The 27825-nt window shown below is 50.8% G+C and overlaps 1 protein-coding gene across 1 annotated transcript; it reads left to right on the top strand.

Annotated features, from left to right (window-relative positions):
* The first annotated feature begins 522 nt into the window (after nucleotides 1-522).
* Nucleotides 523-27148, top strand: arhgap33 (Rho GTPase activating protein 33). The gene is made up of 23 exons (XM_067238330.1): nucleotides 523-816; nucleotides 10813-10904; nucleotides 11605-11689; nucleotides 13060-13146; nucleotides 13333-13470; nucleotides 13646-13738; nucleotides 14167-14289; nucleotides 15071-15148; nucleotides 15232-15313; nucleotides 15425-15490; nucleotides 16732-16881; nucleotides 17122-17224; nucleotides 17569-17713; nucleotides 18014-18096; nucleotides 18220-18327; nucleotides 18512-18657; nucleotides 20920-21076; nucleotides 21230-21369; nucleotides 21683-21757; nucleotides 21872-22608; nucleotides 22724-22904; nucleotides 23343-23680; nucleotides 24173-27148. Exons 1-23 carry the CDS (start codon nucleotides 811-813, stop codon nucleotides 26522-26524), a joined length of 5565 nt encoding a protein of 1854 aa, XP_067094431.1. The 5' UTR covers nucleotides 523-810; the 3' UTR covers nucleotides 26525-27148.
* The last annotated feature ends 677 nt before the right edge of the window (nucleotides 27149-27825 follow it).

Here is a 27825-nt window from a genome sequence, read left to right as displayed (position 1 = left end):
CAAGATCATAGCTGTATTATCTGCAGCCAGCCTATGTCTTCTTACCAACTAAAAAAGGGATGCCAATTTCGTTGTCATCCGATTGCCAGCTACAATCCTTTGTCGACGTGAACACAAGGTGAAATATATTGATCTACTGTTAATAAGTATTGACAGTGTATCATCCAACACATGTCATTGTCATTAACACATTTTGAAGCTCAGCTGGCAAGGAATTGAAACTCAACTCACGATCTCACCATGCATGCGTCTACTATTAATGGTTAGAAGGCTGTAAATCCCCAGGCATAACGCTACCACGAGTAAAGTTGGCTAGCTATTTAGGATAAATCCCTTGCCAGTGATTTCAGAAAATCGCGAAACACCCCGTTAACAGAAGGCAGGAACCCCGGCCATCCCCATTGATTTTAAAATGAGACCAGAGATTTTGTCTGCCCCTCGCTATCCCTCCGCCCCCTCCGCTCCTGCTTCTCTTTCTTGGATAGGGATAAGGGACTAGTGACTTTGAGTCTCGAGCTGTCGGTCGTCTGGCAGATTTGCTGTAACTGTACAGTAGTTGCTAGCTAGCAAGCTAGCCAACAACATACCAACAAAGACGTTTCGATATTTTCAAGATGTGAGATAAGCAATTATCTCAGTACCGTCGTCGTAATGTAAGAAAAAGAGTGACGACTTTCCAGATAGCTCGCCAGCCAAATGGGCAAATGAACATCAACTTAACATTACATTTATTTTCGCAATCGGGTGAGATTGGATTTTAAAACGGAGTCCTTCCGACATCAAGTGTATCCCCCGAACCTGGATATTGGAATGGTGGTGAGTCCCCTTTTTGTGGTATTTTGTCTCTTTATTAAATACTCATAAATTATGTACTATTTTAAGCAAACGGTTTATTCTTACTACTGTATAGCTAGATATACATCATTTGTGTAGCGAATTGTGTGTTTGGAGTTTTATAGAGTAGTTTTATATGTACACAACCATATCCAGCTAAAGAAATACAGAGCTTCTTTGCTAATCTTTGCTAGCCTAACAGCTACACTACTACATTACTAGCTAGCCATGTCTCTCTCCCTGCAAAGATGCTGCCGCCGCTGTTGTTGCTATTAGTAACAGGGGCACTGAATGGACACGAGTGGCGGACTTAGCTAGTCACTGCGCTACAGAAGCCAGTGACGGATAGCTATTGTGCTATTGGAGCTAATTATCTTACCAGATACACCAACAAACCTATTGTTTGGGAATTCAGTTTGTTATATTTATCTGGCCATGTTGCTTTGTCGTTTGAAGTTCGGTTGTTTTAGCCAAGATTGTCTGTGCCCCTCCCTTGAATTGCGGGAATGAATGGCGATGGAACGGTCAGAGGGGGTAGCTCGCTAGTTAATTTGGTTATGTTTTCAATACCATTAACCCAAAACATAACGAAATGTGATGGCTCATACAATGCCATGATTGTTTATTATTTTGATAGTTGTTTAATTGTCACGTGATGTTGACCAGTTTACTGACCATCTTTTGTTAGTTGCTCGTGCTGGAGAAGGGAACAACGTGCAGGTTATCAAACTCGCGCTATTCCAAAACAAAGGCAAGAGCCTTAATCACGGGGCTAATTATTTTTCTATCTGGCTACCTCTGTAACAAACATAATACGGTGAGGTACAACGTTGCACGGAGGTCGTGGTCTTCGCATTTAACCTAAAAGAGAGAAGTGATTTGTGTTTTGAATATAACTATGTAATACCTTCAAGTTCACTGAACGACATTGTGTGTAGCTATGGTGTGGAGAGAGTGCTGCACCGCAGACAGCTTTTGCTTTGATCAAAAGTCTGATATTTATTTCATAAGCTTCTGGATTAACCCATTCACGGGTAACCTAACATGGTAACCATTCCGTTAACCCACGTTGTCGTCATACTCAGAATAATAGCTACACTCCACTTATTTATCTATGCCGCGTCCTTTTCCTGTAGTGCTGTGTATACAGAGACCAGCAGTGTTTTCCAAGCATACCAGTCTAACAACTTGGTTCAACAGGAGACTGCAGCCAGGTGACTGGCTGACTGGCTGTGGCTATGCAAAGCAAATGTACCTACTTTCAGAACAACCTGTGGACATGACACTCCCTGACTTGAGTGACAGACCATCTGTTTACTGTATGACAAAAGTAAATGTCCTTCTGCAGACAGGCTCGGTGTAGTCTTGCAGCCACTGGTCAGTCTGGTTGATCAAACTTCTACTTTAAAGCATAACGTTACACCAGTACAGACTGCCTAGCCTACATGTTTAACTACAATTAAGGTCATTCAGATTTCTGAGTGAATAAACTTACCAGTTGCGTCCTGAGATAGGGTAAGTATGTAGCCTATATTGTCAGTTCTGATCATAATTTTCCATCACAAATCAATCCCTGCTATAGTGGGTAGGCTATATGTTACACTCCTAAATGGGTTGTTCCAGCTAGGCCTAAATCCACACATGGTCTTTACCTCGTGCTTTACAGTTCCGCTGGTTGTTCATGTCACACCAGATTACAGATAAGCAACAAGGAGAAGAACAAAATGAATCCAGTCCACAAGCCATCACTATTTAGTAGTCATTGGAGGTGCCTCCATATTCCCTATCCTAATACAGGATAAATTTGGGTCCATACAAAACAGCTTAAGGCTTACACTGTGATCATTACATTCATTATCATTCCTTTACAAACCAGCCAGATACTGACTAAGAACCAGTAGATGGACAATGTCTGGGGCTGGGGTTAAAGGTGGTCAGGTGGCTGAGCGGTGAGGGAATCGGGCTAGTAATCCGAAGGTTGCCAGTTCGATTCCAGGTCATGCCAACTGATGTTGTGTCCTTGGGCAAGGCACTTCACCCTACTTGCCTCGGGGGAATGTCCCTGTACTTACTGTAAGTCGCTCTGGATAAGAGCGTCTGCTAAATGACTAAATGTAAATGTAAAGGTGGTGTCTGGGGCACTTGGCTTCAGTGCAACTGTTGCCCATAACTTGAGCTAGGGCTGAGGCTGAAAGATGGAAAGATTTGAGTCTGGATTCTGGAATCTATCTATCTGTTTGGCTGTTTGACCACCTGACCTCAGTTTACAGAGGAGGGAAGTGGAACAGAGAAGAGAATCTCACCCCTGACATTAGACACTGTGCCGCTCAAACTAGTCCCTCTTTCGCTTACCACATCCTCCTTTCAGCTCCAACACACAGGGAAACGGAATGAGAAATGATGGTCAGTGAGTGCCTGTACATCCATAGACTTTACATTAAAAACACAGTGGGGGAGGGAAAGAGAGAGAGAGGAGAGCAACTCCATAAACAGGAAACCAAGACAGATAGAAATGATTAGAGTACATTCCATTGTTGTGCCATCTCTCTCTCCTCCCTCACTCGTTCTGCTTACACTTCCATCCCCCTTTCCCATACCAGTATAGCCTCACCTGACTGTGTTGTGCACACAAACATTATGCAATTTCTGCAGCATGGGTGTTTATGTGGAAACAGCAAGGGAGACTAGTATCGTTACAGAGATGAGAAGTTGGGTCTGTAGGAGTGTGGGAGCGGGAACAGGGAGCAGAATGTGCGATTACGTAACAGAGCTGATTGTGACACCAACAGCTCTCCATTCCTCTCCTGCTGACTTCTGAGCTAGATTTGCCTAATCAAATGGATACTGATAAACTGGCATGCACTAACCCTTCTACCCCAACCCACCGCCATCACCCAAACCCCATAACCACCAACATCACCCCAGCCTAACCACAGTGCTAAGACAGGACTGGTATAGTAGGGCTGGCATGGAGCCTCACTGAAATCTCCTCTCACTAACAGTGACTCCACATTCTGACAGTGCTACATAATATTTCCATAAGCATTCTGTACAACTGCCAGCTGGCATCCTTGCAAACTGCCCCATGCTTTAGGGTTATTACTTGAGTGTAGTGGCCGGGCTCAGCGGGCTCTTAACACAACATTACAACCACTCAGGATCGATCTACGCAGTAACATCTACCCAACGCTGTCTATCAAAGCAGCCGATAAATAGGAAATCAATCAAGTCTGCAGCCTGGGAGTCTAACAGGAGATGCAAACCCACTGTAGATCCACACAATATTGAGAATCATACAAACACTCTTTCTGACCAGGTGCCAGGCAAGACTAAGATGCTGATCCTATAATGAAACACGTTCCCTGCTGCTCGGGGAACCTGGCTGGCTGGAGGTGACACTGGTCCAGTCTGTCCCTCAGGGGGTGAGCAGAGCAGACGGACATGACTTGACCCACCAGTTAAAGGGACATGGATACCTCGGGATGGGATAGGAAAGGACGAAATGGGTAATTTATACTTTCAGAGGTCACCTGACCTGAGCATTATCATGAAATAAACTTTACATAGATAGATGGCATCCTATCAGGACCTGTGAACACATGCACACCAACAGTCACACACACTGTGACCATACTCACTGAATGAAGGGTGACATTAATCTTTTTCAGTAGGCTGTTCCCATGTGGCTTATTTTTTGGGGGGAGAATGATATCCACAGAGAATGAGCTTGAGAATTCAATTAGCCTAGCCTGTTTTAGTACACCCATTACCCTCTTCTTCCTGGAACTCAAGAAGTATCTGTGTTACTGAAGAGGACTTAGGTGTCTGTCAGTCAAGGAGGCTGGGTACTGGGCAGAGCGGGCTAAAGAGTAGAGGCATTATTTCCTGCCTGCTCTCTCTACCTCCTCCCCAAGCCTTAGGCCTTCTGCCCCAGGCTCAAACCCAGGCCCAGCTCCACCCTTGACTGTGACCTGGTTCCCAGGGCCTGTATTGGGATGAGCCGGGTTAAGAGAGCCCCTGAGTGACAGTTTGGGCTCGGGGGCGTCACTGAGCCCCCACTCCCCACGCCCCAAACCAGGGAGGGGCATGGCTGGGCGATGGCCAGTCCTCACGCCCTGTCACCCCTCATCTCCTCAGACGGGGTTATAGAGGAGCAGCAAGATAATCGCAACCAGGTCTGATAGTCACTAGCTCAGTCACTCACTGCCTCCCTCCTTCACTTACTCACACCCTCATTATTTCAACTGAGCAAGCACACACACACAACACATAGTGAGGATCTCTTCCTCAACACACACCATGCGTGCACAGGGAGTCAGGTGGCTGAGCGGTTAGGGAATCAGGCTAGTAATCTAAAGGTTGCCAGTTCGATTCCCGGCCGTGCCAAATGACGTTGTGTCCTTGGGCAAGGCACTTCACCCTACTTGCCTCGGGGGAGAATGTCCCTGTACTGACTGTAAGTCGCTCTGGATAAGAGCGTCTGCTAAATGACTAAATGTAATGTAAATGCATAGACATGCTCGTACACTACGCTTGTCCACTATTAGCCAAGTCCTTCTACTGTTTTGTTGTTCTTATCTGCTTTCGCTCCCAGCCTCTTCACATGTCTTTCCCCTCTCGCTCGTTTTCCCTCAAACTCGCTATTTCTTTCTCCCTTGCTCACTCCCTGGGCCGCAGCTGGTATGGGTGTGTGCGAGTGTGTGTGTGTGTGTGTGTTTGTGCTTGAGCCCACATGCGTGTGGTATTTAGTATGCTGCCGGTGGCTCTATGTCTTTCCTGTCGCGCGGAAGAAAGGAGATGGGGAGCCAAGAGAGGGGGTTTGGGTAACAGTGCTGAGGAAAGGGGGGAGAGAGGGGGCAGGAGGACTGGATAGAAGAACTATTTCCCAGGGAGTCTCCTGGAATGTCTGATAGAAAGTCCTGCTCTTCCTCATCTCTCACCCCTCCGGACCTCGCCGGTCCACACACACACACGCGCGCGCACACTGTTGCACTGCACTGTAGTAGCCTGTAGTGACACAGAGAACAACCGGAGGTTGGGTGTGAGAGTCAGAGAGATGGATATGTAAATGGAGTTGTGCTTGTGGGATAGGAGAGGAGGGGGGCGATCTGTGTTTATAACCTCCTTGGTTTTAGGGTACATATGTCTGAATGGGAAGGCCAAGGCCTGTTGTATTGTGGGAGGCATTGGAGATCAGGGGAGGGGTGGAGGAAGGGAGGGAGGGAGTGTGTTAAAGAGGCTACCCAAGGCTCCTCCCCCCCTAGCTCTGAAGCTATAGTCAAAGAGTTCCTGGTGGGGGAGGAGCCGGGAATTTAAGTACTTTTATCTTTAGCCAGAATCATAAAATTGGAGAAACAGAGCACTATCTGACGCTGGAACTATACTGGGGCTGCTGCTCGTTTGTCCCAGTCTAGGGCCAAACGGACCCACGACACGGGCACCACGTTAGAGCGGAGTGTGTTGTCTTTATATGGTTGATGAGTTTGGTTGGCTCATGCCTGACACCTCCGTGATACCTCGTCCCCTGTCCCCAGGCCATGCACCTGTCGCCATAGTGACAGCAGGCGAGGGAGTGTTTAAGGAACACACACACCCCCAGACGTACATGAACATCAGCAGCGTGGCGCTACCACTACCAGCTTGCCATTTGTTGCATCCCTGCTGTCTTCCCTGCCCACACTGGCCCACGCAAGCTATAGCTGCCTGGCTCTGCTCTGGGCTGTCAGATTGGAAGGATCTTGACGCTTTAGTGATGCTGTTCTCTCGCAAACACACTTTCCCTCTCTTTTTCTCTTTTTCTCCTTTCCTCCATTGTATACACTCGCAGTTCTGTCTCTCCCACACACGCGCGTTTCTGCTCACATCTTTCTCTCACACTCGCCCTCCTGGTCCAGAGGCCCGTCTCCCATCATTAGTCTCTTGTTCACCCTCCAGAGAAGAGAGGCTGACACTGCTGTCACATGGAGAGAGAAGGAGAGAGGGAAAGCAAGTGAGAGGGAGGGGTGGGTGGAGGAAGGACGGAGGGATAGAGCATGAAAGGACACTCTTTGAACCTATTCTTCCTCCTGAGAAAGAGGGAAAGGGAAGGGAGGGAGTGTGTGTGTGTGTGTGTGTGGAGGGGGCTGCTCATTGCTTTCTTTCATACATAAAGTGAGAGACTGAAAAGGAGAAGGATGGAGAGGAAGAGAAAAAGAGGAGCAGGGGTAGAGAGAAGGGGAGGGGGGAGGGTTGGTTAAGTCAGATGACGTCAGAGCCAGTGTTATTTTAATCAACTTACTCTTTTGTATGGTTTATTTTAAAAGTATGTAGGTTGTAGGTTTATTTTAAAAGTTGACTTTTGGCCCTGTGGGCTCTGTTGAAGTCAGAATGTCAAATGGAAAAGGTGGTTTCATAATAGGTACCATCTTCCTGGCAAAGTATTATTATTATTTTGCTGGGGGGGGGGGTCATACTTTATTGACACAGTTGATGTAGACTGTCCGAGTAGTACCCACCCAGTGGGATTGCAGTCGACAGTAAAGCTTGTCTAAGGTTTACAAATGACCAGTTTACAAATGATCATCCGTAACCCCTAACCCAGCCCCATCATCCTCACCCCCAGCCTCCAACACCTCAATGCTTCCCCCAGCTACAGTGACTGACCTGAAGAAGGCCAAATGAGATACTAGTTGACAGGGAAGCTCAGGGAGTGTGTTGTGTGTGTGTGTGTGTGTGTGTGTGTGCTGGGGTGGGGGTGAAGGCAATAAGGAGCTGCTCTTCTGCTTGACTGACCCCACGACGTCCTTGTGTTGTTCTGTCCTCTATTGTCTTCCATTGTCCTGTATTGGGGTCAGAGCCAGGACACCTGCTGAGGCTCCGAACCAGAGAAACAATCTGCATAATAGACATGCAGGCAGCCAGGGATCACCTCTGGTTGGACCAGATCTGCCCAGATTTGTCTCAGCTGATTACATGTACAATGTTTTTGGGGGGGTTGCTTTTGCTCCAAAAATATCTGGGAGTGAAGTGTGTGTGTGTGTGTGTGTGTGTGTATAAAGCATTACACTGCTAGAATGTTACTGGCTACAACCAATGTGTGAATACCCCTGGGATAGCTGGCGTCATCATTACTATCAGCTCTCTGATGTGTGTGTGTGTGTGTTTGTTTGTTTGTGTGTGTGTATGACAGTGACCCACTTTAGTTAACGCACTTACGGACATGAAGAAAATATCAGGCCACTCTCTCTTTCTCTCTCTGTGCTAACATTAGGGTGCCCTCTGCCTCCATCCTTACACAAACTCTTGCACACAGTCGCCCACATGCATCACCCACATCCGGCCATTTTGCTACTGAATCAAACACTTAAAGGGGAAACAAAGCACATTTCTTTCTGTCTCACACACTCCCTTTCTCTCTCTCTTTCTGTCTCTCTGTCACTTTTAGATCCTCCTCATCTACACTATGTTCTTTCGGTTCCTCTACAAACATTGGCTCTCACGCATGCACACACACTGTCTCTGTCTCACTCTCTCTCCCCTCTCAGAGCTTGACATGCAAAAAGGCTGTTACCATAGTGATGCTGCCCAGCCCACATAACGCAACTGAAGATCTCCTAGCCCGTGGTGTTTAGTATAAACCATGCAGCATTTACTGTGCGCGCAGACACACACACACACCCCCAGTAAACTGAGTACAATGCGACAGAGTGAGAAGTCGTTTCATTTGTGTGTATTGGTGACTGTGGTTAAATCAGCTGTCTGTCTCTCTCTTTCTGTGTTGAGTGTGCTGGTTTAGGAGATGCACCATGTGTTTAGGGGCTGTGAGCCGGACAGGCCTGTCTGGTAAGTCTCCCTCCAGTCAACCTGCCTGCATTACTGTCTCTTGCTGTGTCTCTCTTTGTCTGTCCATGTACTGTATGTCTGTCTGTTTCAGCCTGTCTGTTTGTCCTTCTGTGATTCTGCCTGCCTGTCTGTCTTGTCTTTTATAGTCGACTGTCCGTGTCCCTGTCAGTCTGCATGCTGGCCTCTCTCTCAATCTGTCCTGTTTTTGTAATAATATTTCAGTCTTTCTTCTCTGCTTCTCTTTCCGTGAGGGTCTGCCTAGGGATTTCTGAGAGAATTCTTATAGCAGGAGGGGGTGGGCCCCAATATTTTTTTCGCTGCCTGAAACAGCTTGAGAACCACTGCAAAAGGGTATATGACGGTTGTCACTTCTGGTACTTTAGACAGGCTTCCTGTTGTTGCCTTGGTGTCCACCAAAAAGAACCTTTCCCTCTCGTTTATAAATGCTGTGACGGTACTACGCTATCATTACTGCTACTCTCTTGTCTCTTAGAGAGCAGCTGACAGCCTGAACTCCTGCAGTGACCCTGGCTTACCAGCACTGTTCACACCATCAAATATTCAACACCTGTGTTTGTGCACGCGTGTATGTGTACGCACGTGTGTGTGTGTGTGTGTGACCAGCAGTTAGCAGGTGTGTATTCTGGGTCCGGTTACCTCTCTCTCCGTCTCAGTGCGTGGACCAGGGAAAGCAGTGGTACCGGGACGGTGGCTAGCTCCAGCTGAACATGGGAGACAGACAGGGGGAGAGACAGACAGGGGGAAGAGAGAAACATACAAGGCAGAAACAGCCAGACGGGATGGACAAATGTGTCGAGCGACGGGCAGCGGGGTGTCTCTGTGTGAGCATGTAACGTCCCGTCGTCTGAGCACTCCCTTTGAACGGGGCCGGCAAGATGTTTAAGAAGAGGAGGATGCAGAAGGTATGGAACAGGCTTGAGGAGGGGAAAAGAAGACAGTGACCTGGCGAAGGGGTCTTTTAGATCAGCTAGGGCCTGGGTTCAGCTCCGTCAAAGGGCTGGTGGCGGGGGCGGGGAGGGGGTGGGGGGGGTGGATGAGAAGGGAGGTGGGAATGTGGAAGCCTGTGTTCTGTACACACCACTGTGTTTGAAGAGGTCTCAGGGCCGCCCGCTCTTTGCTCGAACCCTCTGCTCTACCCTGTTCCGATCTAATGGCAACTCCTAGATGTGTGTCTCTAGCTGTTAGCCACCACTAGCCAGATCTGCTAGCCGGATCACCTTACATGCCTTTTGTTCCTTGCCGGCTGCCACGGCAACCCTACTCCAGCCCGGATGGGATGGGAGCGGTTGGAGAAGGGAGGGGACTGCGTGCATGTCTGTCTGCGTGTTTGTCCAATGACGGGTCAGTTTATTTCCTCCTGGTCATCGACAAGGGGCTTAGGGGGGGCGTGTTTGTTTGCTGTCATCGGGCCGCGCTGAAATGTGTCAGCGGGATGATAGATATGAGAAAGGCATGAAAGACACAGAAGGGGAAAGAAAGACCAATATTTGTCTGTGTTGTTTCGTGATGCAGGCTCTCGCCGTCTGTGCGTACGTAGGTGCGTGTCATTTGGCTGCTGACAGACGTTGTTGACAGGGAAAAACTGCGTGGAACCACTCAAACCAGAACATGGAGGCCACGTGGGGTCCTCTGATGATAACCAAACCATTATACACCACTGTAGGAGCGGTGTGCTCGTGTTCTCGTTAGTACGGTCGAAAGAGGAAGTGGACTGCTCTGCACTTCCCCATAGCGACTCAGTGGTTAGCCTGTCGTTTGAGATATGGGATCTGTGTTCCATTGTTAAAGGGCTGGAGTGAAACTAGAGTTCATGTGTGGTGGGCTGACTGGTTGCTAGTCTACACTCTTGCTCTGGCCAGTTGTGCTCTCTGCATCAGGACATGGAGGGGACAGTGCTCTGACGGGAGGGTTAGACTGGTGACGAAAAATGTTGTGGTTATAGTAGGACTCCATAGTGTTGCATGAAGTGAGTGATTCATCACAGTAGTTGCGAATGTTAATAATCTCACATTGTAACTTAATGGTAATCATAATTTTTTTTCCTCCCTTCTCTTTCTCCTCACCTGCCTCTTTTTTTCTACACTTTCCTCTCGTCCTTTTCTTCCCCCTCTCCTCCCCCTATGGTCCTTCCGCTAGGCTCGGAGCACCGATAATCTGGAGAGTTCCGGGGAGCCAGCGACCCGCTCAGTGGGCACCACTGCCAACCTGAAGGGGAAGATGAACAAGAGGTGAGCCCCGATGGGACAGGAGGTGTATAACGTTACACCCGTCACGCAACCTGGCCCAGACTCAGCTAACTCAGCTGGTCTGGAGCGGCCCCGTTTCTCATGTTTCACCGTAGCCTGACTTAACCAGCCTTATCTCACCTTCTGTGGGAACCGCCGTCAGTTGGGTTGACTGTGCCTGGAATTGTTCGGTGGCCAACCGCAAAATAGTTCCTGGTGCGCTTGGCAGGTGTAGACCAGTAGGGATCCCGTTGGACTAGAACAATCCTGTTCTGTCCTACCAGGGCTGCAGAACCACAGGGTTGGGCCACAGAGACAGGAGTCACTACAGTGTAGCTGTCCTGTCCTTGTAGGGGCAATACTTCGCCTGTCTAGCCAATCACCACTCCTCATAGTGACTCAGCAGTGGTGGAGGGAAGTTTAACAGCACGACTGCATATCTAGTTTCATATCTTGCTCACACACAAGCATGCACACTCGGAACATCACGAGCAAGTGACCTACAGCCATTGCGAAACAGGAAGTCTACGTTTCATAGCTTCTGTGTTTCGCCAGAAACTCGGTGACATCACGAGGCACTTGATCAAGTTGAAACATGATTTGTTGTTTACAAGCTGTATTTCATATCTGAACCTGTTTTTAGGGATCCTTCTAAGGTGGAACCCCTATTATAATATGTATTTATGTTTGTGTGTGTTTTCAGGCTGTCTATCGTGAAAGGCCACTTCCCCAAGCTGGTAGATTGTGCCCATTTCCACTATGAGAATGTTGAATTTGGCTCCATCGAGGTAAGAAAAGTAACAGGGGAACTAACTGTGTGAATCTGTATGAGGGCAGGATCAGCCTGTAATGATGACAGTACACAATGACCTGTGAGGATGACCGTACAACTGTATACGGCAATGAGACTGACAGCAGTCCTGATTACCACATAGTAGTTACCGTTTGTGTGTGTGTGTGTTTGTGTGTGCTTCTGTCAAATTGCGTCAAGGCCAGCGGCTAGATGTGGTAGGGGGTTGTGACAGCAGAGGAAGAAACATCTCCCAGACCGAGCCTGACCTTTATACAGACACACACATACACACAAACACAACTGTACTCATACAATTACAAACAAACTCACTCAGATTTCCAGACCCTGTGCATTGGAGGGGAAGAGCAGATTTTTCCACACTCTTTCTCTCTTTCCCTCATTGTCTCTCTCTCTCTCCCTCATGGTCTCTATCTCTCTCTCTCCCTCATTGTCTCTCTCTCTCACCCAACCCCTCCCCCTCTAGTTGACTTTAGTTTGCTCGCTTTATTCATAGAATGTGCATCAGACAGCTACTCAGACATAGTCATAGACTGTTCATTCACGTCTATGGGAAACGCACACCCAAGCCACAATCAAATATTCATCATATTCATGATAAAATACACTGTTATTCTGAGAACATACTAGCAGCATAGCTCCAGGGAATAGAACTGGTTGCCTCCTCCTGTCCTCTCGTTTGTGTGTGTGTGAGCATAGCTGTCTGCTTGAATGTGCTTCAATGTGTGTGTGTGTGTGTGTGTGTGTGTGTGTGTGCACGTGTGTGTTACCTGGAGTGTGTGGGCAGTGCTGGGAACTAACTGTCATTAGAGAATAAACCCCCTGGAGAAGCAAGTGATGAAAGACACACTCCTCCTGCTGTCACTGTTTTGTCAGGCTGACAAATGCCCCCCTGAGCCCCGCCCCCCTGAGCCCCGCCCCCCTACCCCCATGTCTCTCTGACTCTACATTTCCTCTTCTCTTGATCTTACCCTCATCTCACACAAGCAGACTTCACATACAGAATATTTAATGATTTTATCAGACAGATAACGGTTGTCAATCAGCCATGTGTGAAGCAGTCTTCTGATCTACCTTCTTAAGTGGATCACTTAGTTAGTGGGGAACAGGCATATCAGGGGACACGTTTGTATTGGAGTTTTGTGTGTGCACGTGCTTGCGTGTGTGTGTATGACAGAGTTCCTGGTAATTGTGAGCAACACAAAGTATAATTTGTTCATTATATAGTACAAACACAGTTGTCCAACCTATGCTTAACTGTATGTGTGTGAGAGAGAACTCAAAAGGGACGTGTGTGCGCGTTTGTCTGATATGTAATTATTTTCTGGACCTGTTTGTGTTACTTAGCTGCAGTTTGCGAGTGAGCAGAGTGATGCTAATTGGAGCTCGGGCTCTGCCAAAGACATGGTCTTCCTGGTACAGGTGTCCTGCCAGGTGAGTGGGCACACACACACACACACACACAATAAACCCAAAACATTTCCAATTTTTTTTACACCTCTTTCTTTCTTTGCCTTCCATTTCTTTCCATTCTCTTTTTGCTGCCGTCATCCCTTTCTCTGCCCTCCTTTCTTCTCTTCCCTCCCTCCTTCTCTTCCCTCCCTCCCCTCCTCCCTGCAGGGGAAGACATGGATGGTGCGTCGCTCCTATGAGGAGTTTCGCACTCTGGACGCTCACCTGCACCAGTGTATCTACGACCGCCGCTACTCCCAGCTGCTGCCCCTCCCCGCCATCCACGAGATCGGAGACAGGCTGGAGGTGAGGCAGCGCTAACACACTCGCACGCACACCTGCATTTGTATTGTTCACAAACAGAACAAACACTGAAAAAGACACACACACACACTCATTATGAGCCTCGTTTTGTTTTGGAAGGCGGATGCTTCCCATTTATTTTCTACGCTGATGTTTTTGTTGTCGTGGTGCCCTTTAGATCTTCACGCCCCTGCTGTCGGAGTACCTGAGTCGCCTCTCCATGATTGTGGACAACAAGCTTAACTGTGGACCTGTCCTCACCTGGATGGAGGTAGGTGGGGGGAGGGGTGGGGGTGGGGCGAAGGGAGGCAAATATAAAGAACAAGGATGTGAAGTGAGTTGGAAAAGAAGAACTCTGGAGGGTGAAGAGAAAGTGAGCAGGGTGTGGGAAGATGTGGGCTCGAGTAAAGAGCAGGCTTAGTGAGAAGTCAGCAGTGTGGGAGAGATGGACAGAGAGAATCAGCTCTTTGTCCTTCAGCACCTGGTGCCCAGCCGGGGCGTGTAATGGGATATGAATATAGCAAGTAATGTTTCAGTGTGAATTCACCTTTTCTTAAATTATATATTTGAGCTGTTCCCACCGAGCTAAAATGTAATGTAAGCAAAAGGTTAAATAGGGTTAAAGGTTAGACTTATCTATCGGTAAGATGGATAACCTCAGTTTGAGTCTGACTCTTAGAGGCTTGATTTGTTTGACAGATCGACAACCGGGGCAACCGCTTCCTACTGAAGGAGGAAGCCTCGCTCAACGTCCCGGCCATCGCCGCTGCTCACGTCACCAAGCGCTACACCGCGCAGGCCAGCGACGAGATCTCCATCGAGGTACGGCGCCCCAGCAGGGGAACACAGAACCCAGGTGGCCCTACGTGCCACTTGGATGACAAGTACATTGTCCAGCCTGTTTTCAAACGACAGGCTCTGTGGAGAAACGTTATAGTGAGGCCACACCGTGGAGTGTAACGTCATGTTTTCGTCTTGACATCGACCTCGTCCCTGTCCTGACCTTTCTCTGTCTTTTATATAGTCTCTCTCCATCTCTCTCTTTCTCTCCATCTCTCTCTCCATGCCCTGTTTGGCTGGCAACTTCCGCGTCCCACTCCTGTTCCTCTCCTCCTCTCCCACCCCAGGTCTATTCCTGTAGCTCCTGCTCTACATACAGAGAGGGTTTCTGGGCCAGAGCGCCCTAGAACAGAGTGACCCAAACACACATGCTCTCGCATGCATTTTAGGTCCTCTCTTCAACTTCTCACTGTCTTTGCTCTTACTTTTAGTCTTCCTTTGGCTCTCCCTCTCTCTCGCTCCCTCTCTGTCTTTCTCTCTCTCTCTCCCTGTCTCTCTCTGTCTTTCTCTCTCTACCTCTCCCTCTCTCCTCTTCAGAGTTATCATGGCATGTATTTATCATAGTGTCATAAAGAGGTTATAGCTGAATTACAGAACTGTGGGGTGTTATACTACTGTAGAATTTATGTAGTAACAATACTTTTATATCAGCTCTTCGCTTATGTTGCTAAGTTGAATATTTGTTGTTGAACGTGTGGGTGGTCCTGTTTCTGTGTTTGTTTAACGTGTGTGTGTGTGTGTGTGCGCATGTGGCTGTGTCCAGGTGGGAGATATCCTATCAGTGATTGACATGCCACCTAAAGAGGACACCAGCTGGTGGAGAGGCAAGCATGGTTTCCAGGTTAGTACCCCCCCCCACACACACACACACACACACACACAGACAAAGACACACTCTACTTACTTTACTGTCTTTCTCTCCAGGTGGGCTTCTTTCCAAGTGAATGTGTCGAGCTTATTAATGAAAAGCTGCCTCAATCCGTCAACGCTTCAGCCGCCAAGACAGGTAACACACACACACACACACACACCACAAACATGAGCGATGATGTAGCTGCTTATACCAAGTAATCATAACATTAAACGTCTTTAAAGAGTTTACTTTGTTTGTGTTTAGACGCTGATCCAGTCAGCTCCAAACCTGCAACTAGCAGCTCTCCTGGACCCCCGTCTCCCACATCAGGTAAAAACACACCTGCGACCAATCAATAAATCAATCAATCAATAGACAGAGTATGATCACCACAGAGCATATGGTCTGTGGCAACAAAACAATACGAGGTGGTTCTCCAGTTATTTCTATTCATCGTCCAGGCTGTATGAGGCCGATGTAACATGTCACACGGAAGTCTTAATCCTGCTTTTTCTCACGGGCTCATGAGCGCTTCGGGAAAATCTTTCCTTTAATGAGTGTTTCTGTCTGTCTAAACAAGTATCAACACTCCTTGTGCCGTTTTAAGCACCTGGCAGCCTTCTCTTCCTACTACTTTTTCTCACGCTGTTTCTCCTTTTTTCTCTTTATCTTTCTCTTAGTCTCTCAGCCTTGGTACCAAAGACTGGCTGGTAACAATCTGGATCTAGAGTTACTTTCCATAATCTCCCCCTAACTGTGTACAAATTAACCATTGCAGAGCTTGTCATGTCTTAAATTATGGCACCAAATTCCATAAACTGAAAGCCAAGACAGACAATTTCAGAGGGTTCCTTCCAAATAACACACAACAAAGTCTAACATATTACGGCTCAGACCCCCTTTTCCAGAGCGATGTGGGACTCTTATAAGAATCTGTCTTGTCTTGTTTTAACCATAATCTTAGAAGTGTATGTAACATACACATCATTTGTGCATTGGACCAAATCCAGCCCAGGCTAGCAGCATTTGAACTGCTCAGTAGTCTAACTGAGCTTAAGGCTGCAGTAGAGGTTATAGCTGGTAGATGTATCTATTGGTAGAGTGAAGCTTATTAATGGGTCCAGGTTTACTAACAGCCAAGTACAGGTGTTGTGTTGTCTGGTGATCCTGAAGACAGATTAGCTTGTTAGTAGAAGACAACAGACGGTTACATCGAGATGCTTCCCCCCAGAATCTTTCATGCCCTAATCTTAATTTGCTTTGTAATCTTATTCTAATCTGCTGCTGCTGTTGCTGCTCTCGAAAAGCGACTGACAGACCGCCTCTCTAGCCCCCTAATCTTCACACTCCCTTCTAACGCTCCTCTCTCCCTCCCCACTACCACCTTGACGACGATGATGATGAGGCTTTCAAATGCTGCTCTACCGTGTAGACTACAGCACATCCCCTCTCTCTATGTGGCTTTGTTTTCTATCTAATACACTCGATACACAGCCATGCCCCTCCTTAGCAAGCTCCTCTCCTCCCGGTCTCCTTTCACTGACCGGCTCTCTGTCGCCCCCCCGTGGCAGTATCTAAGAAGCACGGCAAGCTGATCGGCTTCCTGAGGACCTTCATGAAGTCGCGTCCCTCCAAGCAGAAGCTGAAGCAGAGAGGCATCCTGAAGGAGAGGGTGTTTGGCTGTGACCTGGGGGAACACCTCCTCAACTCTGGACTGGATGGTACTGGACCCAAACACACACGCTGTCTGTTTCTGTCTCTCACACACACACACACACACACACACACTCGGTCATGTTCAAATCAAAAGACATTTCCACATATCAAATGCACTCTCACTCAGTCCTCAGTTGTTGTCACAATAAGGTCAAGATACTGGCGCTCTTATCACCCATTAAGATAGTTATTTGGCCAGTGTTGTTATTTGCGGTTCTGTATTCACATTTTCTGTTCTGCTCCAGTCCCCCAGGTGCTGAAGAGCTGCTCAGAGTTCATTGAGCAGCATGGGGTCGTAGATGGCATCTACAGACACTCTGGAGTCTCCTCCAACATCCAAAAACTCAGGTTTGACTGGCCACAGCTTACTACTCTCTTTCTCTTTCCCTCATTGTCTCTCTCTCTCTCTGTCACTCTCTCTCTCTCTGTCACTCTCTCACTCTCTCTCTTTCCCTCATTGTCTCTGTCTCTCTCTCTCTCTTTCCCTCATTGTCTCTCTCTCTCTGTCACACTCTCTCTCTGTCACTCTCTCTCTGTCACTCTCTCTCTGTCACTCTCTCTCTGTCACTCTCTCTCTTTCTCTCTCACTCTCACAGCATCATGCGAGAATGCACCCACAATCCTGACAGCCATAAACCAGCTCCCTCTCTTTCTCCTTGGCTGATTCCTTCTCCTCTGCTGCTGTCCTCCAGGCATGAGTTTGACAGTGAGAACGTGCCAGACCTGACCAAGGACATGTACATGCAGGACATCCACTGTGTGGGCTCACTGTGCAAGCTGTACTTCAGAGAGCTGCCCAACCCCTTGCTCACATACCAACTCTACGACAAGTTTGCCGTGAGTAACGCACATCGAATCCAAATTGCCTCCGCTATTACCATTTGCACTACACGCTAAACACTCCTATGCATATGACTCCATGGCAACGTACGCTGATACCACGGTAACATGCACACACAAGATGACACCTGTGTAGAATGTGCTTGACAACATTCGTTTACCATGGAAACTGTTGTTGCTACCACCGCCGCATCCCAGACTTGACCAGTGGAACTTGGCTGAATGGATCCACATCCTGTGTTGTTGCAGCACACAGTTGTGTGACAGTCTCTGTTTGGCCCTCCTGGCTCTCCGTAGGACTGCATGGGTGAGATGACAGACGACGAGCGCATGGTGAAGGTCCATGATGTCATCCAGCAACTGCCTCCACCCCACTACAGGTAGATACACACACACACACTAACAGACACACACGCGTGTACACTCAAACTAATTTGAAATGATAGCAACCTAATATGAAAAGTGAAAGCGTGAAATTGTAACGTCTTTTTTTCTGTCTGTAGGACCCTGGAATATCTGTTCAAACACCTGGCTCACCTGGCCACCTGTAGCGGAGAGACCAACATGCACATCAAGAACCTGGCCATCGTCTGGGCTCCCAACCTGCTAAGGTGTGTGTGTGTGTGTGTGTCTGTGCGTGTACTACCAGCCTGTGTACCTCCCTGTCTATCTGTCAAGTTGACGTGTCGCAGTTTGCGGTCCTTCTCTGGATCGTGTTGGGAAGTGTGTGTGTGTGTGTGTCTTCACAGTCTCCCGTCTAACTGTGTGCTCTGCCGTGCTGTCCTCCTGAACCAGGTCCATGGAGATCGAGGCGGTGGGCCTGAGTGGGGCCGACCCGTTCAAGGAGGTGAGGATCCAGTCGGTGGTGGTGGAGTTCCTCCTGAGCAACGTCAACGTGCTCTTCAGCGACTCCTTCACCTCCGTGGGGCGCTTCAGCGTAGGTATGTGGGAGTGCAGACCGTTTGCACCCGTTTAATTCTCTACTCTCGATGCGCGACTGTGTTTCGCCTGTGTTTTGGTCACCAACCGTCACCAACCGTCACCAACCGCTCTGTCACCAACCGTCTCTGGAGGAGGGGATCCCTCACCGAATGGCCCCTCCCCAGGTTTCTGTCTTTCTTCTCCTGAATGAGTTTTCCTTCCCCTTGCCTTCCTTGAAGTCGGCTGAGGGGCAGTTCTGTGGGCGTGTGTGCAGCCCTCTGTGACGTTTGCTTGTAAAAAGGGCTCTACAAATACGTTTTGATTTGATGCAGACGTACCGTGGTCGCAGCCCGATCTCAAACAGTAACCTTATCTCGTGTCTCTTTAGCTTCTCAGCTAACCTTTTCTCTCGTAGCCGTCTGTCTGGCTCAGCCCGCTCGCGTTCCGTCTGCATCTGACATCTTGACAGGCCGGTCCTCTTTCACGCAGCTCACTCGGTCGCTCTCTTTGTCTGTCAACTGGAGTGTGTGTGCGTGTGTGTGCCCCAGTGTGTGCAGTTCAGTTCACAATCTGATTGATGAGCTTTGCTCCAGAAAAGGTTCCCTTTCCTGTGGTCAGCGTTGCTGGCCAGGACAGGCAGAGCCCTAGGCGAGCTCCTACCGCTCGTCTTCACACTCCCGCTAAGCCCACTTCTGCTCTCCTCTACTCCAATGTGCTCCACTTCTCTCTGCGTCCACTCACACAAACGTAACTGCTACTTGCTCTGTCCAAATACCTCCATATTTCACTACATTTATATCTTCTGGCTAGCTGCAGCGATAAGATGTAACCCTGACTGATCCTGTTACTAGACACGGCCGATAGTGAGTAAGCTGTATGTCTCCATAGCAACGGGCAGGTTGGCGCCTAAGGTTCGTCAGCGGCCATCTCGACTGCGACGCCTGGTCAGTCTGCAAGAGGCCAGGGGGGAGGAGACAGAGGAGGAGCCAGACCTTGTCCCTGACTGGCGACGCTTCTCTGACGTGTTCTGACCCCTCCCATTTTCCAGGCCACACCCCTCTCAAGAAACTGATCTAGCCTGATCTAGTCCCTCCCCCATTTCTGTTGGCCTGCAATGTCTGCCATCCTAGTGGATGTGAAGGTGTGTTGATGATGACTGTGAGACATGTGTTGTCTTGTTGTGGCCCATGCTGTAAGGGTATGTCTGTAAGTGCCGAGGTTAAGCCTTCGTCTTCATTTAACAGGTTTAATAAACATTCACCATGGCTGAATTCGACCCCATCCTCCGGTCCTCTGAAATGTGTCTCTCAATTATCTTCCCTCTCATGTTGTCCTCATGCCATCACTCCATTTTGTATAGGAGTTATGAAGCTTGCTTGAGCTGTATAGTAGCCAAGTCTACCGAGACTGTTGTAGAGTGGTGATGTAAGTGTGTTCTGGACAGTAAGTATGTCCTTCTAACGGTCTGGCTGTTTCTTTAAAGAGGATCCAACTAAGCCAGAGGAAACAGGTAATGCTGCACCCTTGACCGACGTTAACATGACCAGCAGCTTGTCTTTCAGCTAACGCAGCCAATCACTATCATACAGATGCTAATAAATCAGTAGCATCCAAATATGCAGCCCGTACACCAAGTGTGTGTGTGTGTGCTTGTGTGTGTGTGTGTCAGCTACTCAGCCCTGTTGTGAAGGCTTGAACTGTGTGTCAGCCATGCTGCTTGTCTCTGCCAGCCTCAGGATCATGATACTGACTCAGCCCAGGCTTGTTTAGCTGTTGATGCCGCGTCTTAGGCACTTGCTTGGTTCAGCTCCAACCAGATGTGAGTCTGGCCTGTCATCTGACTGTGATGATGAAGGTCATCAGAGTGTCAGTGTTGAGGATGGTGAGGCTCTTTGGGTCAGCCCAAGGCCTTTAGCTGAGCTCTTTAACCAGATTGCCTCTGGTGCTTCTGTGCGTGTGTGCGTGTGTGTGTGTGGTCCCAAGACAGGGTTGGTTACTCCAGAGTTCCTCCAGTTTCAACTGAGAAGGACCAGCCTTCCCTGCCTTTGCAATGCAACAGCCCGTCTGTCTGCCTCTCTCTGTCTGCCTCTCTCTGTCTGCCTCTCTCTGTCTGCCTCTCTCTGTCTGCCTCTCTCTGTCTGCCTCTCTCTGTCTGCCTCTCTCTATCTGCCTGCTTCTTTCTCACTATCACTCTGTCAGCCCTCCACTCTCTGTCCCCTCTCTCTAACTAACTGGAGCTCCTGTGTCCCTTGTCGTCCCCGTCCCCCCCCACCTCCCAACAGGCCGCCAGTCTCTAAGCAGACCCAAGTCATTTGTGTCGACACGGCTCTTGTCCCTGGAGGAAGCCCAGGCCAGGACCCAGGCTCCCCTGCTGCTACAGGGGACACCCCTCTCCCTGCAAGGACAGTACCACACCGTCCTGGACCTCCCCGTTGACAGGTGAGACATGAATCCCTCCCTCTGTCCCGCTCATGAGCTCCTCACTACCTAGTAGGTGTTGATAAGAGCACCATTATAAATATTTCACCTATCCTGTTCCTATCTCTCTCTCTCTCCTCTCCTTCCTCCTCGACGTCTCTCCTCCGCGTGCAGAAGGAAGAGGGGGATCAAGGCGAGGAAGGCAGCCGGGGGAAGCTGGAAGACTTTCTTCGCCATCGGGAAGCCCATGGGGGCGGGGCGTCGTAAACCCATGAGGATCAGCTCTCTGTTCCAGCCAACCACCTCGCACGCTGGTAAGACATAGACAAGGGGAGATGGTCAAGAACTTTGGGATATGTAGTTCTACTAGTGGCAGGGCGATAGAGGGGTCCATCAGGGCAGACTACTCGCTGTCAGGCTTGACCAGGGCCATGTTGCCCCTCCCATTTCTTCTCATCTAACCCTCATAGTACACTTGAATCTGCACGCATAATAACATCCAGGCCTCAACCTACCTGGTAAACAAGTTTTAAATACAGTACACCCTTTACTGTTTCCGAGTCATTGTAGCTCTCTCTCTCTGATCCACCCTCCCTCAATCTCTCTGTCTCTCTCTTGTTCCTGCAGGTTGCCGTGTAGACAGTGTTACTCTGAGGTCAGCCAAGAGCGAGGAGTCTCTGTCGTCCCAGCACAGCGGAGCAGGTAGCACTCTCACTCTTTGCTGGAGTCCTGTGTCTACCAACCAGTCAGATCAGGTTTAACAGACTCCTCCCACAGCACTAATGTGTCTCTCACGCTCTCCTTCCGCTCCCTCAGGTCAGTCGAAGGCGCAGCGCCTGCGCAGGCCTCGCTCTAGCAGCGACGGCCTCTCATTGGCCGCCGCCATGGACCCCCAGCTCCTCCCCCAGAGGCCTCCGTCCCGCCTGCCGTCCAGCCGCTCGTACGACAGCCTCCTGCCCGGCGACCGGCCTCGCCCCGGGGAGGAGGGCGACGACGAGGACGAAGAGGATGATGAGGACGAAGAGGGCGTCTACATGCTGCCGGACCTCTCTCGGACAGACCCCGCCCCTTCCTGGCACGACGAGGACGTCATCGACTTTAGCCCCACCTTCCTGGAGGACGGACCAATCGGTGTGGCCAGCACCAGGGATTCTCCGCCCACAGCCAGCCCCCCACCCTATCGTTGCCTTAGCCACCATGGCCACGCCTCTTCCAGCGGCCAGCGCTCAGTCACGGAGGATCCTGACTCTGTCCTTACCCAATCGGAGGCGACTGCCAGAAGGAGTCTGATCCTCGCAGCGACAGCCCCGCCCCTGCAAGTGTTCTGTCAGCACCGGCCATCCAATAGCAGCCCAGCAGCAACCCAGTCGGTAGAGACAACCAACCAGAGCCCGTCTCACGGTCAGGCGCAGCCGAACTCCGCCCCCGCTGCTCAGCCACCCCCAGAGAGGCGTTCCTTCACCAGGAAAGTGGTCAACGCCCTTTCAACCAAGGCTCCCAAGTCTCCGCCCCTTGACATCTCTGACCCTATTGCAATTAGCGTACCAGCCAAGGTATTACTTTATACCACTCTTTGTAGTGTATGGGAGGCTGTTTGCTACCTTTTTCAGTACAGGAAATGGGTCCTACGTTTTACTGTCTTCTAAACCAATCATGCGTCTCTGTCAGGTGTTGGAGATGATTGGCGGGCGAGCCGGTGAACTGCCCACCAACGCTCCCCCCAGCGGCCCCCCCCAGCCCCCTCAAATGATCTCCATGCTGCTGAGGTCATGTGATTTCCAGCTGAGCGAGAGCTGCCAGCAGGAGATCCGCAGCAAGCTCGGCCCCCCCCCTGATGCCAGGGTCAGAGGTGAGGACTCTGGGGGGTGGAGATAGTTAATGCATATCTGATTATAGTAGAATATTTAGTCAGTAATTCCACTGGGTGTGCGATATTAATGTAATTACAGTTGGATCTTCACTGATAAAGAACATTGATGTGTATATAAACAGAACTCCACGGCCCTCATCTCTCTCTCTCGCTCTGTCTGTCTCTTTCTCGCTCGCTCTCTCTCTCGCTCTGCCCCCCTCCTTCTCCCCCTCTCTCTGTCTCCGTCTCTCTCTCTCTGTTTCTGTCTTCCTCTGTCTCTGTCTTCCTCTCTCTCTCTCGCTCTGCCCCCCTCCTTCTCCCCCTCTCTCTCTCTCTCTCTCTGTCTCTGTCTTCCTCTCTCTCTCGCTCTGCCCCCCTCCTTCTCCCCCTCTCCCCCTCTCTCTCTCTCTGTCTATGTCTTCCTCTCTCTCTCAACAGTTATCCCTGGTCCCACAGGCGCTCCTCTGCCCTCTCAGCAGCCGCCCCCTCCCCCTCCCAAGAACCCCGCCCGCCTCATGGCGCTGGCTCTGGCAGAGAGCGCCAACAAGGCCCTGCGCCAGGGGGCCACGCCCCCTTACCGGCCCCCCCAACCCCGCACCCAGGACCCCCCTGACCCCCGCTACCAGCGCTCCCTCTCCGCGGACGCCGGCGAGCTGCTGGCCTCAGACCCTAACCAGCTGTACTCTACAGTGCGTCCCCTGTCTGTGTGGATGAACCAGGGCTCCGCCGAGACCACCGAGACTGGACACGCACAGGAAGACAGGACCCCTGGACAGGTGTGTGTGTGTGTGTTTGCATTTGTGATGTCGTATGTGTTTCTTTGTGCATGATCCAGTCGTGGCTCCCTCTGGACTGTCATGAACTGCGCAAGCTTTAGGGTTACCATGCCAACCCTCATCCCCCTCACTGTAACTTCCTCTCTGTCTATAGGGCATGGAGTGTAATGAGGTGGACAGCCTGGCTGTGCTCTAGAAATCAGACTCCTTGGCTGCGTCTCTGTTCTAGTTTCAGGGCTATTCACTCAAGCGTTAGTAACAGACAGTGTACGAGGCTGGAGTAGCCAGGTCTCTGTGTAGAGGAGGTCTACATAAGGGGGCTTAGTTTGAGGTCAAGACGCCAGTTCATGTCTGTGCTTGCTTGTACGTTGTGTTGCACTGTGTGTTTGTGTACAGTACGAATGCAGCCAAGAGTCTGTGTTTTAAGACACTGTGTTTTGTTTGTTGTCTTTGTGTTTGTGTCTATTAACGTGTGTCGTTTGTGTGTCTCAGGACACTGGGACGCTGTCATCTGAGACCTCGGTGTCTGACTCTGTGGCCTCTGAGCTGTCTGCTGGGAGCTCCTCAGGAGAAGACCACACCCCCAGCCCTGTCTACACCAATCAAAGCCAGGCGTCCAGACCCAGCCCCGCCCAGGCCCACAGGAAACCCCCTGCCTACTCGCGACAGTTCTCTGCCCCCCACCTCCAGCAAAAGTCCACCTCTACATCCACCTCGTCCCAGCCACCGTCAGCCCAGCCCCCGCCCCAACTCCAGCTCATCCACTCCAAGTCGGAGAGCTCGCCCCTCTCCCAGGTGAAGTCCTTCCAGCCCACCAGACCCAAAGTGCCCCCCAAGCCCCTGGACCTGGCTGTGCAGCGAGACCAGCCTCCCCAGCGCCCCCTGCTGGCCAAGTCAGACCTGCGGCGCTCTCTGGACTCGGGCAGGGTCAGACGGATGTTTAGTCAGCCGCAGGGCAACCCTCCCCTGGCTCGAGCCTTCTCTGAACGCCACTCTGGACCTCCAGACATGCTGGCCCGGTACTACGCTGCCAGGACAGCTGGTCAGCCAGCCCCTGGACCCCAGCCACCCACCCCCCCGCAGCAGGCCCACATCCGGCCTGTACCTCCTTCCTCCTCAGACGACCCAGGAAAGGGCGAGAACTTTTACTACGAGATTGCAGGGCCCGAACCGCCGCAGGGCCCACCCAGCTACGCACGCCACTCCTACCAGAACATGAGGCTTGACTTGGAGGGCAACTTCCGCCCCGCGCCCCAGCACGCTCACCCAGACCCCAGCTCCAGGCCTCTCTCCCGGGGGCACCAGCAACCCCAGCCCCCTTACCCTGGAGCTCAGAGACTCCCCCAGCTCTGGTCCTCGGAGGCAACACGGGCCTGGGCCGCCGCCCACTCTCACAGCCACTCCCAGTCCTTCTCCCATGGCCACACCCACCAGCGCTCCCACGACGGCCCCCGGCCGCGCCCCCAGCGCCAGTCCTCCTCCTCCGTGCGCCTGGCTCGTAGTGAGGTGCACCCCCTCCCCTCCTCCTCCATCGTGCCGCTGTCTGTTCACCAGCGGAGCCCGCAGCTCCGCCAACCCGACGTCACCGCCTCGCAGCTACACCCCTACTTTGAAAACGGGAGGGTGTGCTACCGCCCCCAGTCAGAGGAGCCCCCCCTCACCGCCCAGCACCCCCAGACTGACAGGCAGGCTGGTAAGGAGCTGACGGAACCTGTTTATGTCAACTACCCCTACACCTCCCCCGCTCCTCACCCTCTCACCCCCCACCCTGACCCTCTCCCCCCTCCCTCCGACCCCGGCACCAGGGGCTGGGCCACCACCAACCTGGACAACACCACCCAGGCCACGACCTCTGACCCCCTCTCAGAGGGGCAGGAGGAGCCCGCCAAACCCTCCTCGGAGAAGGGAGGGTCCACTAGCCTCAGCCTCATCACCCCAGACAGCCCCGCTGCCCAGATGGACCAGACCCATGGTTTTTCCCCACCCCTGGGACTCGAGGGTCAGTCCAGCCAGTTCCTCCCCGCTTCCACAGCCTCTCCTGGGGCCCATTACCGCAGCCGCTCTGACCCCCAGAGTTCCAGCAACCATGAGCCCAGGATGGAGGGCAGGGTAAATGTTCCAGTGGAGGGCCCCCAGTGCCTCTCAGGAAAGGACATTGCCTCTTTGTTGATAGAGAAGCTGGTGGAGGAAGAGAGGGCCGATAGGGTGGACCCTTCCTCTAACATGACTTCTTCCTCCTCCTCTTCCTCCCCCCAGCTGGACCACCCCGCCAATCCCTATTCCCACCACCCCTCCCAGCCCCCTCCGGCCTACAACGTCTACACCCCCGGCCCCTCGCGCTCACGGGCCTCAGTGGGGGGGGCGGGGGGGGGCTTCCACAGGCAGGACCCTCTGCGACGTTCCTCCTCGGGGGGGCAGTACCGCCAGGCCTATGACGTCATGCCCTCTGGGGACCAGGTACTCAAGTTCTACAGATCCACAGACTTTACACAAGGAGACGTACCCGCCCCCAGCCCTAACCCTTACCCCCCTCGGCAGCAGTACCCTGAGCCCCCTTACCCCTCTCGCAGCTCCTACCCCTTTGCCCCCCAACCAATCACTTCTCCCTCCGCTGCCCTGGCAGGTCTATCTCTGGGAGGTCCGCGGGCCTTCCCTCCCCAGTACCCTTTCCAGCCTGGTCCTGTGCTGGGCCAGTACCCTAACGCCCCCCATCGGGATCTTACCCCCGACTCCTCCCAAAGGCCTCCGGGCCTCCGCAATCAGAGGGGCCTAGCCCGGCAGGGAAGCTTGCCCGGACCTAACTGGACCATTCACACTGAGGGCCAGACACGCAGCTACTGCTGAGACCAGCCCTGGGCCCTCACGTGCAGGTACTGGCCCTGACATGCAGGTACGGGCCCAGTTATGTAGGTACGGGCCCAGACATGCAGGAACAGGCACAGACATGCAGGTAGGGCCCAGACATGGAGGTACGGGCCCAGACATGCAGGTACAGGCACAGACATGCAGGTACGGGCCCAGACATGCAGGCACGGGCCCAGACATGCAGGTACGGGCCCAGACATGAAGGTACGGCGTTTGGGTTTTAGTATTACATGCTGCACATGCAGCAACAGCCCAGCCGCTATTATACTGACACACAGAGCACACACTGGTCCAAAGCAGTGTAGAGGATGATCCACACTAGAGAGCCTAAGGTTGGGAATTGTCTTCCTTTAGGGTTGTTTAAATGGGTCCTGCGTTAGGCTGAGGCAGATCAGGTTCTGGTTTCAGCCCCAACACTTCCTCAGACCGTCATAACAGCACACTTTAAACTACTGGACCAATGGGAGGGAGGGACATTTGGATGAAGGTGAATCGAATCAAAGAGACAAACCGACAAGTGGCTTAGATAGAGAACATTCCAGAGTGGCCTGGGAGGGGGAAAGAGGAGAGAGAGAAAGAGAGAGAGAGAGAAGAGGGGGATGAGGAGAGAAAATCAGGTTCTCTGTAGAGTGGGTGGTGTGTGTCTGTATGGGTGGAGTTGTGATTGGTTTCGAGATTTTAGATTTGACCCCTGAGATAGGTGGACACAAGGACAAAACTAGTTTTTTTCCCTCACAAGTCCATATAAAACTGATGATTGGTTATGAGGGTTCATAAACTTGACTGATTGGTTGATGATAATGTGAGTTTTTTATTTTTATTATTGGTTTTACCTTTTTTATTTATTTAGTTGTTGCCCTATGGATTTTGAAGAATGCATGTAATATAGAGAATTGTTTTTTGAAAGAATAAGTACTGTATTATTTCAATGTTTTGCTTTATTTTCATCCCTGGACAGTTTGTTTGTGTGAGTCTGAGGGCACCTCCATGATTTGATGTGCAAGTGTATGCGTAAGTGTGTGTGTCCAATGGTGATTTCAAAAGCACATTATAAAAAAAACTTTACAAAAAAAAAAAAACCTGAGTGGAACTAAACACTGCCTTCTATTTTAAGGGAAAATAATCGTTGGAGTTGTTATCTCCGTATCTCTGAATGCTAACTCTGTTTTTCTGATGAGCTTGAGAACTGCATGTCTGTAGTTACAGGACATGTCAGTATGGCCAGTACTGTTCAGTAGGTCAATATTAACACTCGTTTGAAGTTTTTGTATGTCGAAAGA

Source organism: Osmerus mordax, chromosome 6 (genome assembly GCF_038355195.1).
Source record: "Osmerus mordax isolate fOsmMor3 chromosome 6, fOsmMor3.pri, whole genome shotgun sequence".
Classification (NCBI taxonomy): domain Eukaryota; kingdom Metazoa; phylum Chordata; class Actinopteri; order Osmeriformes; family Osmeridae; genus Osmerus; species Osmerus mordax.
The sequence above is the reverse complement of the archived record's forward strand: the minus strand, read 5'-3'. Positions and strand labels throughout refer to the sequence as shown.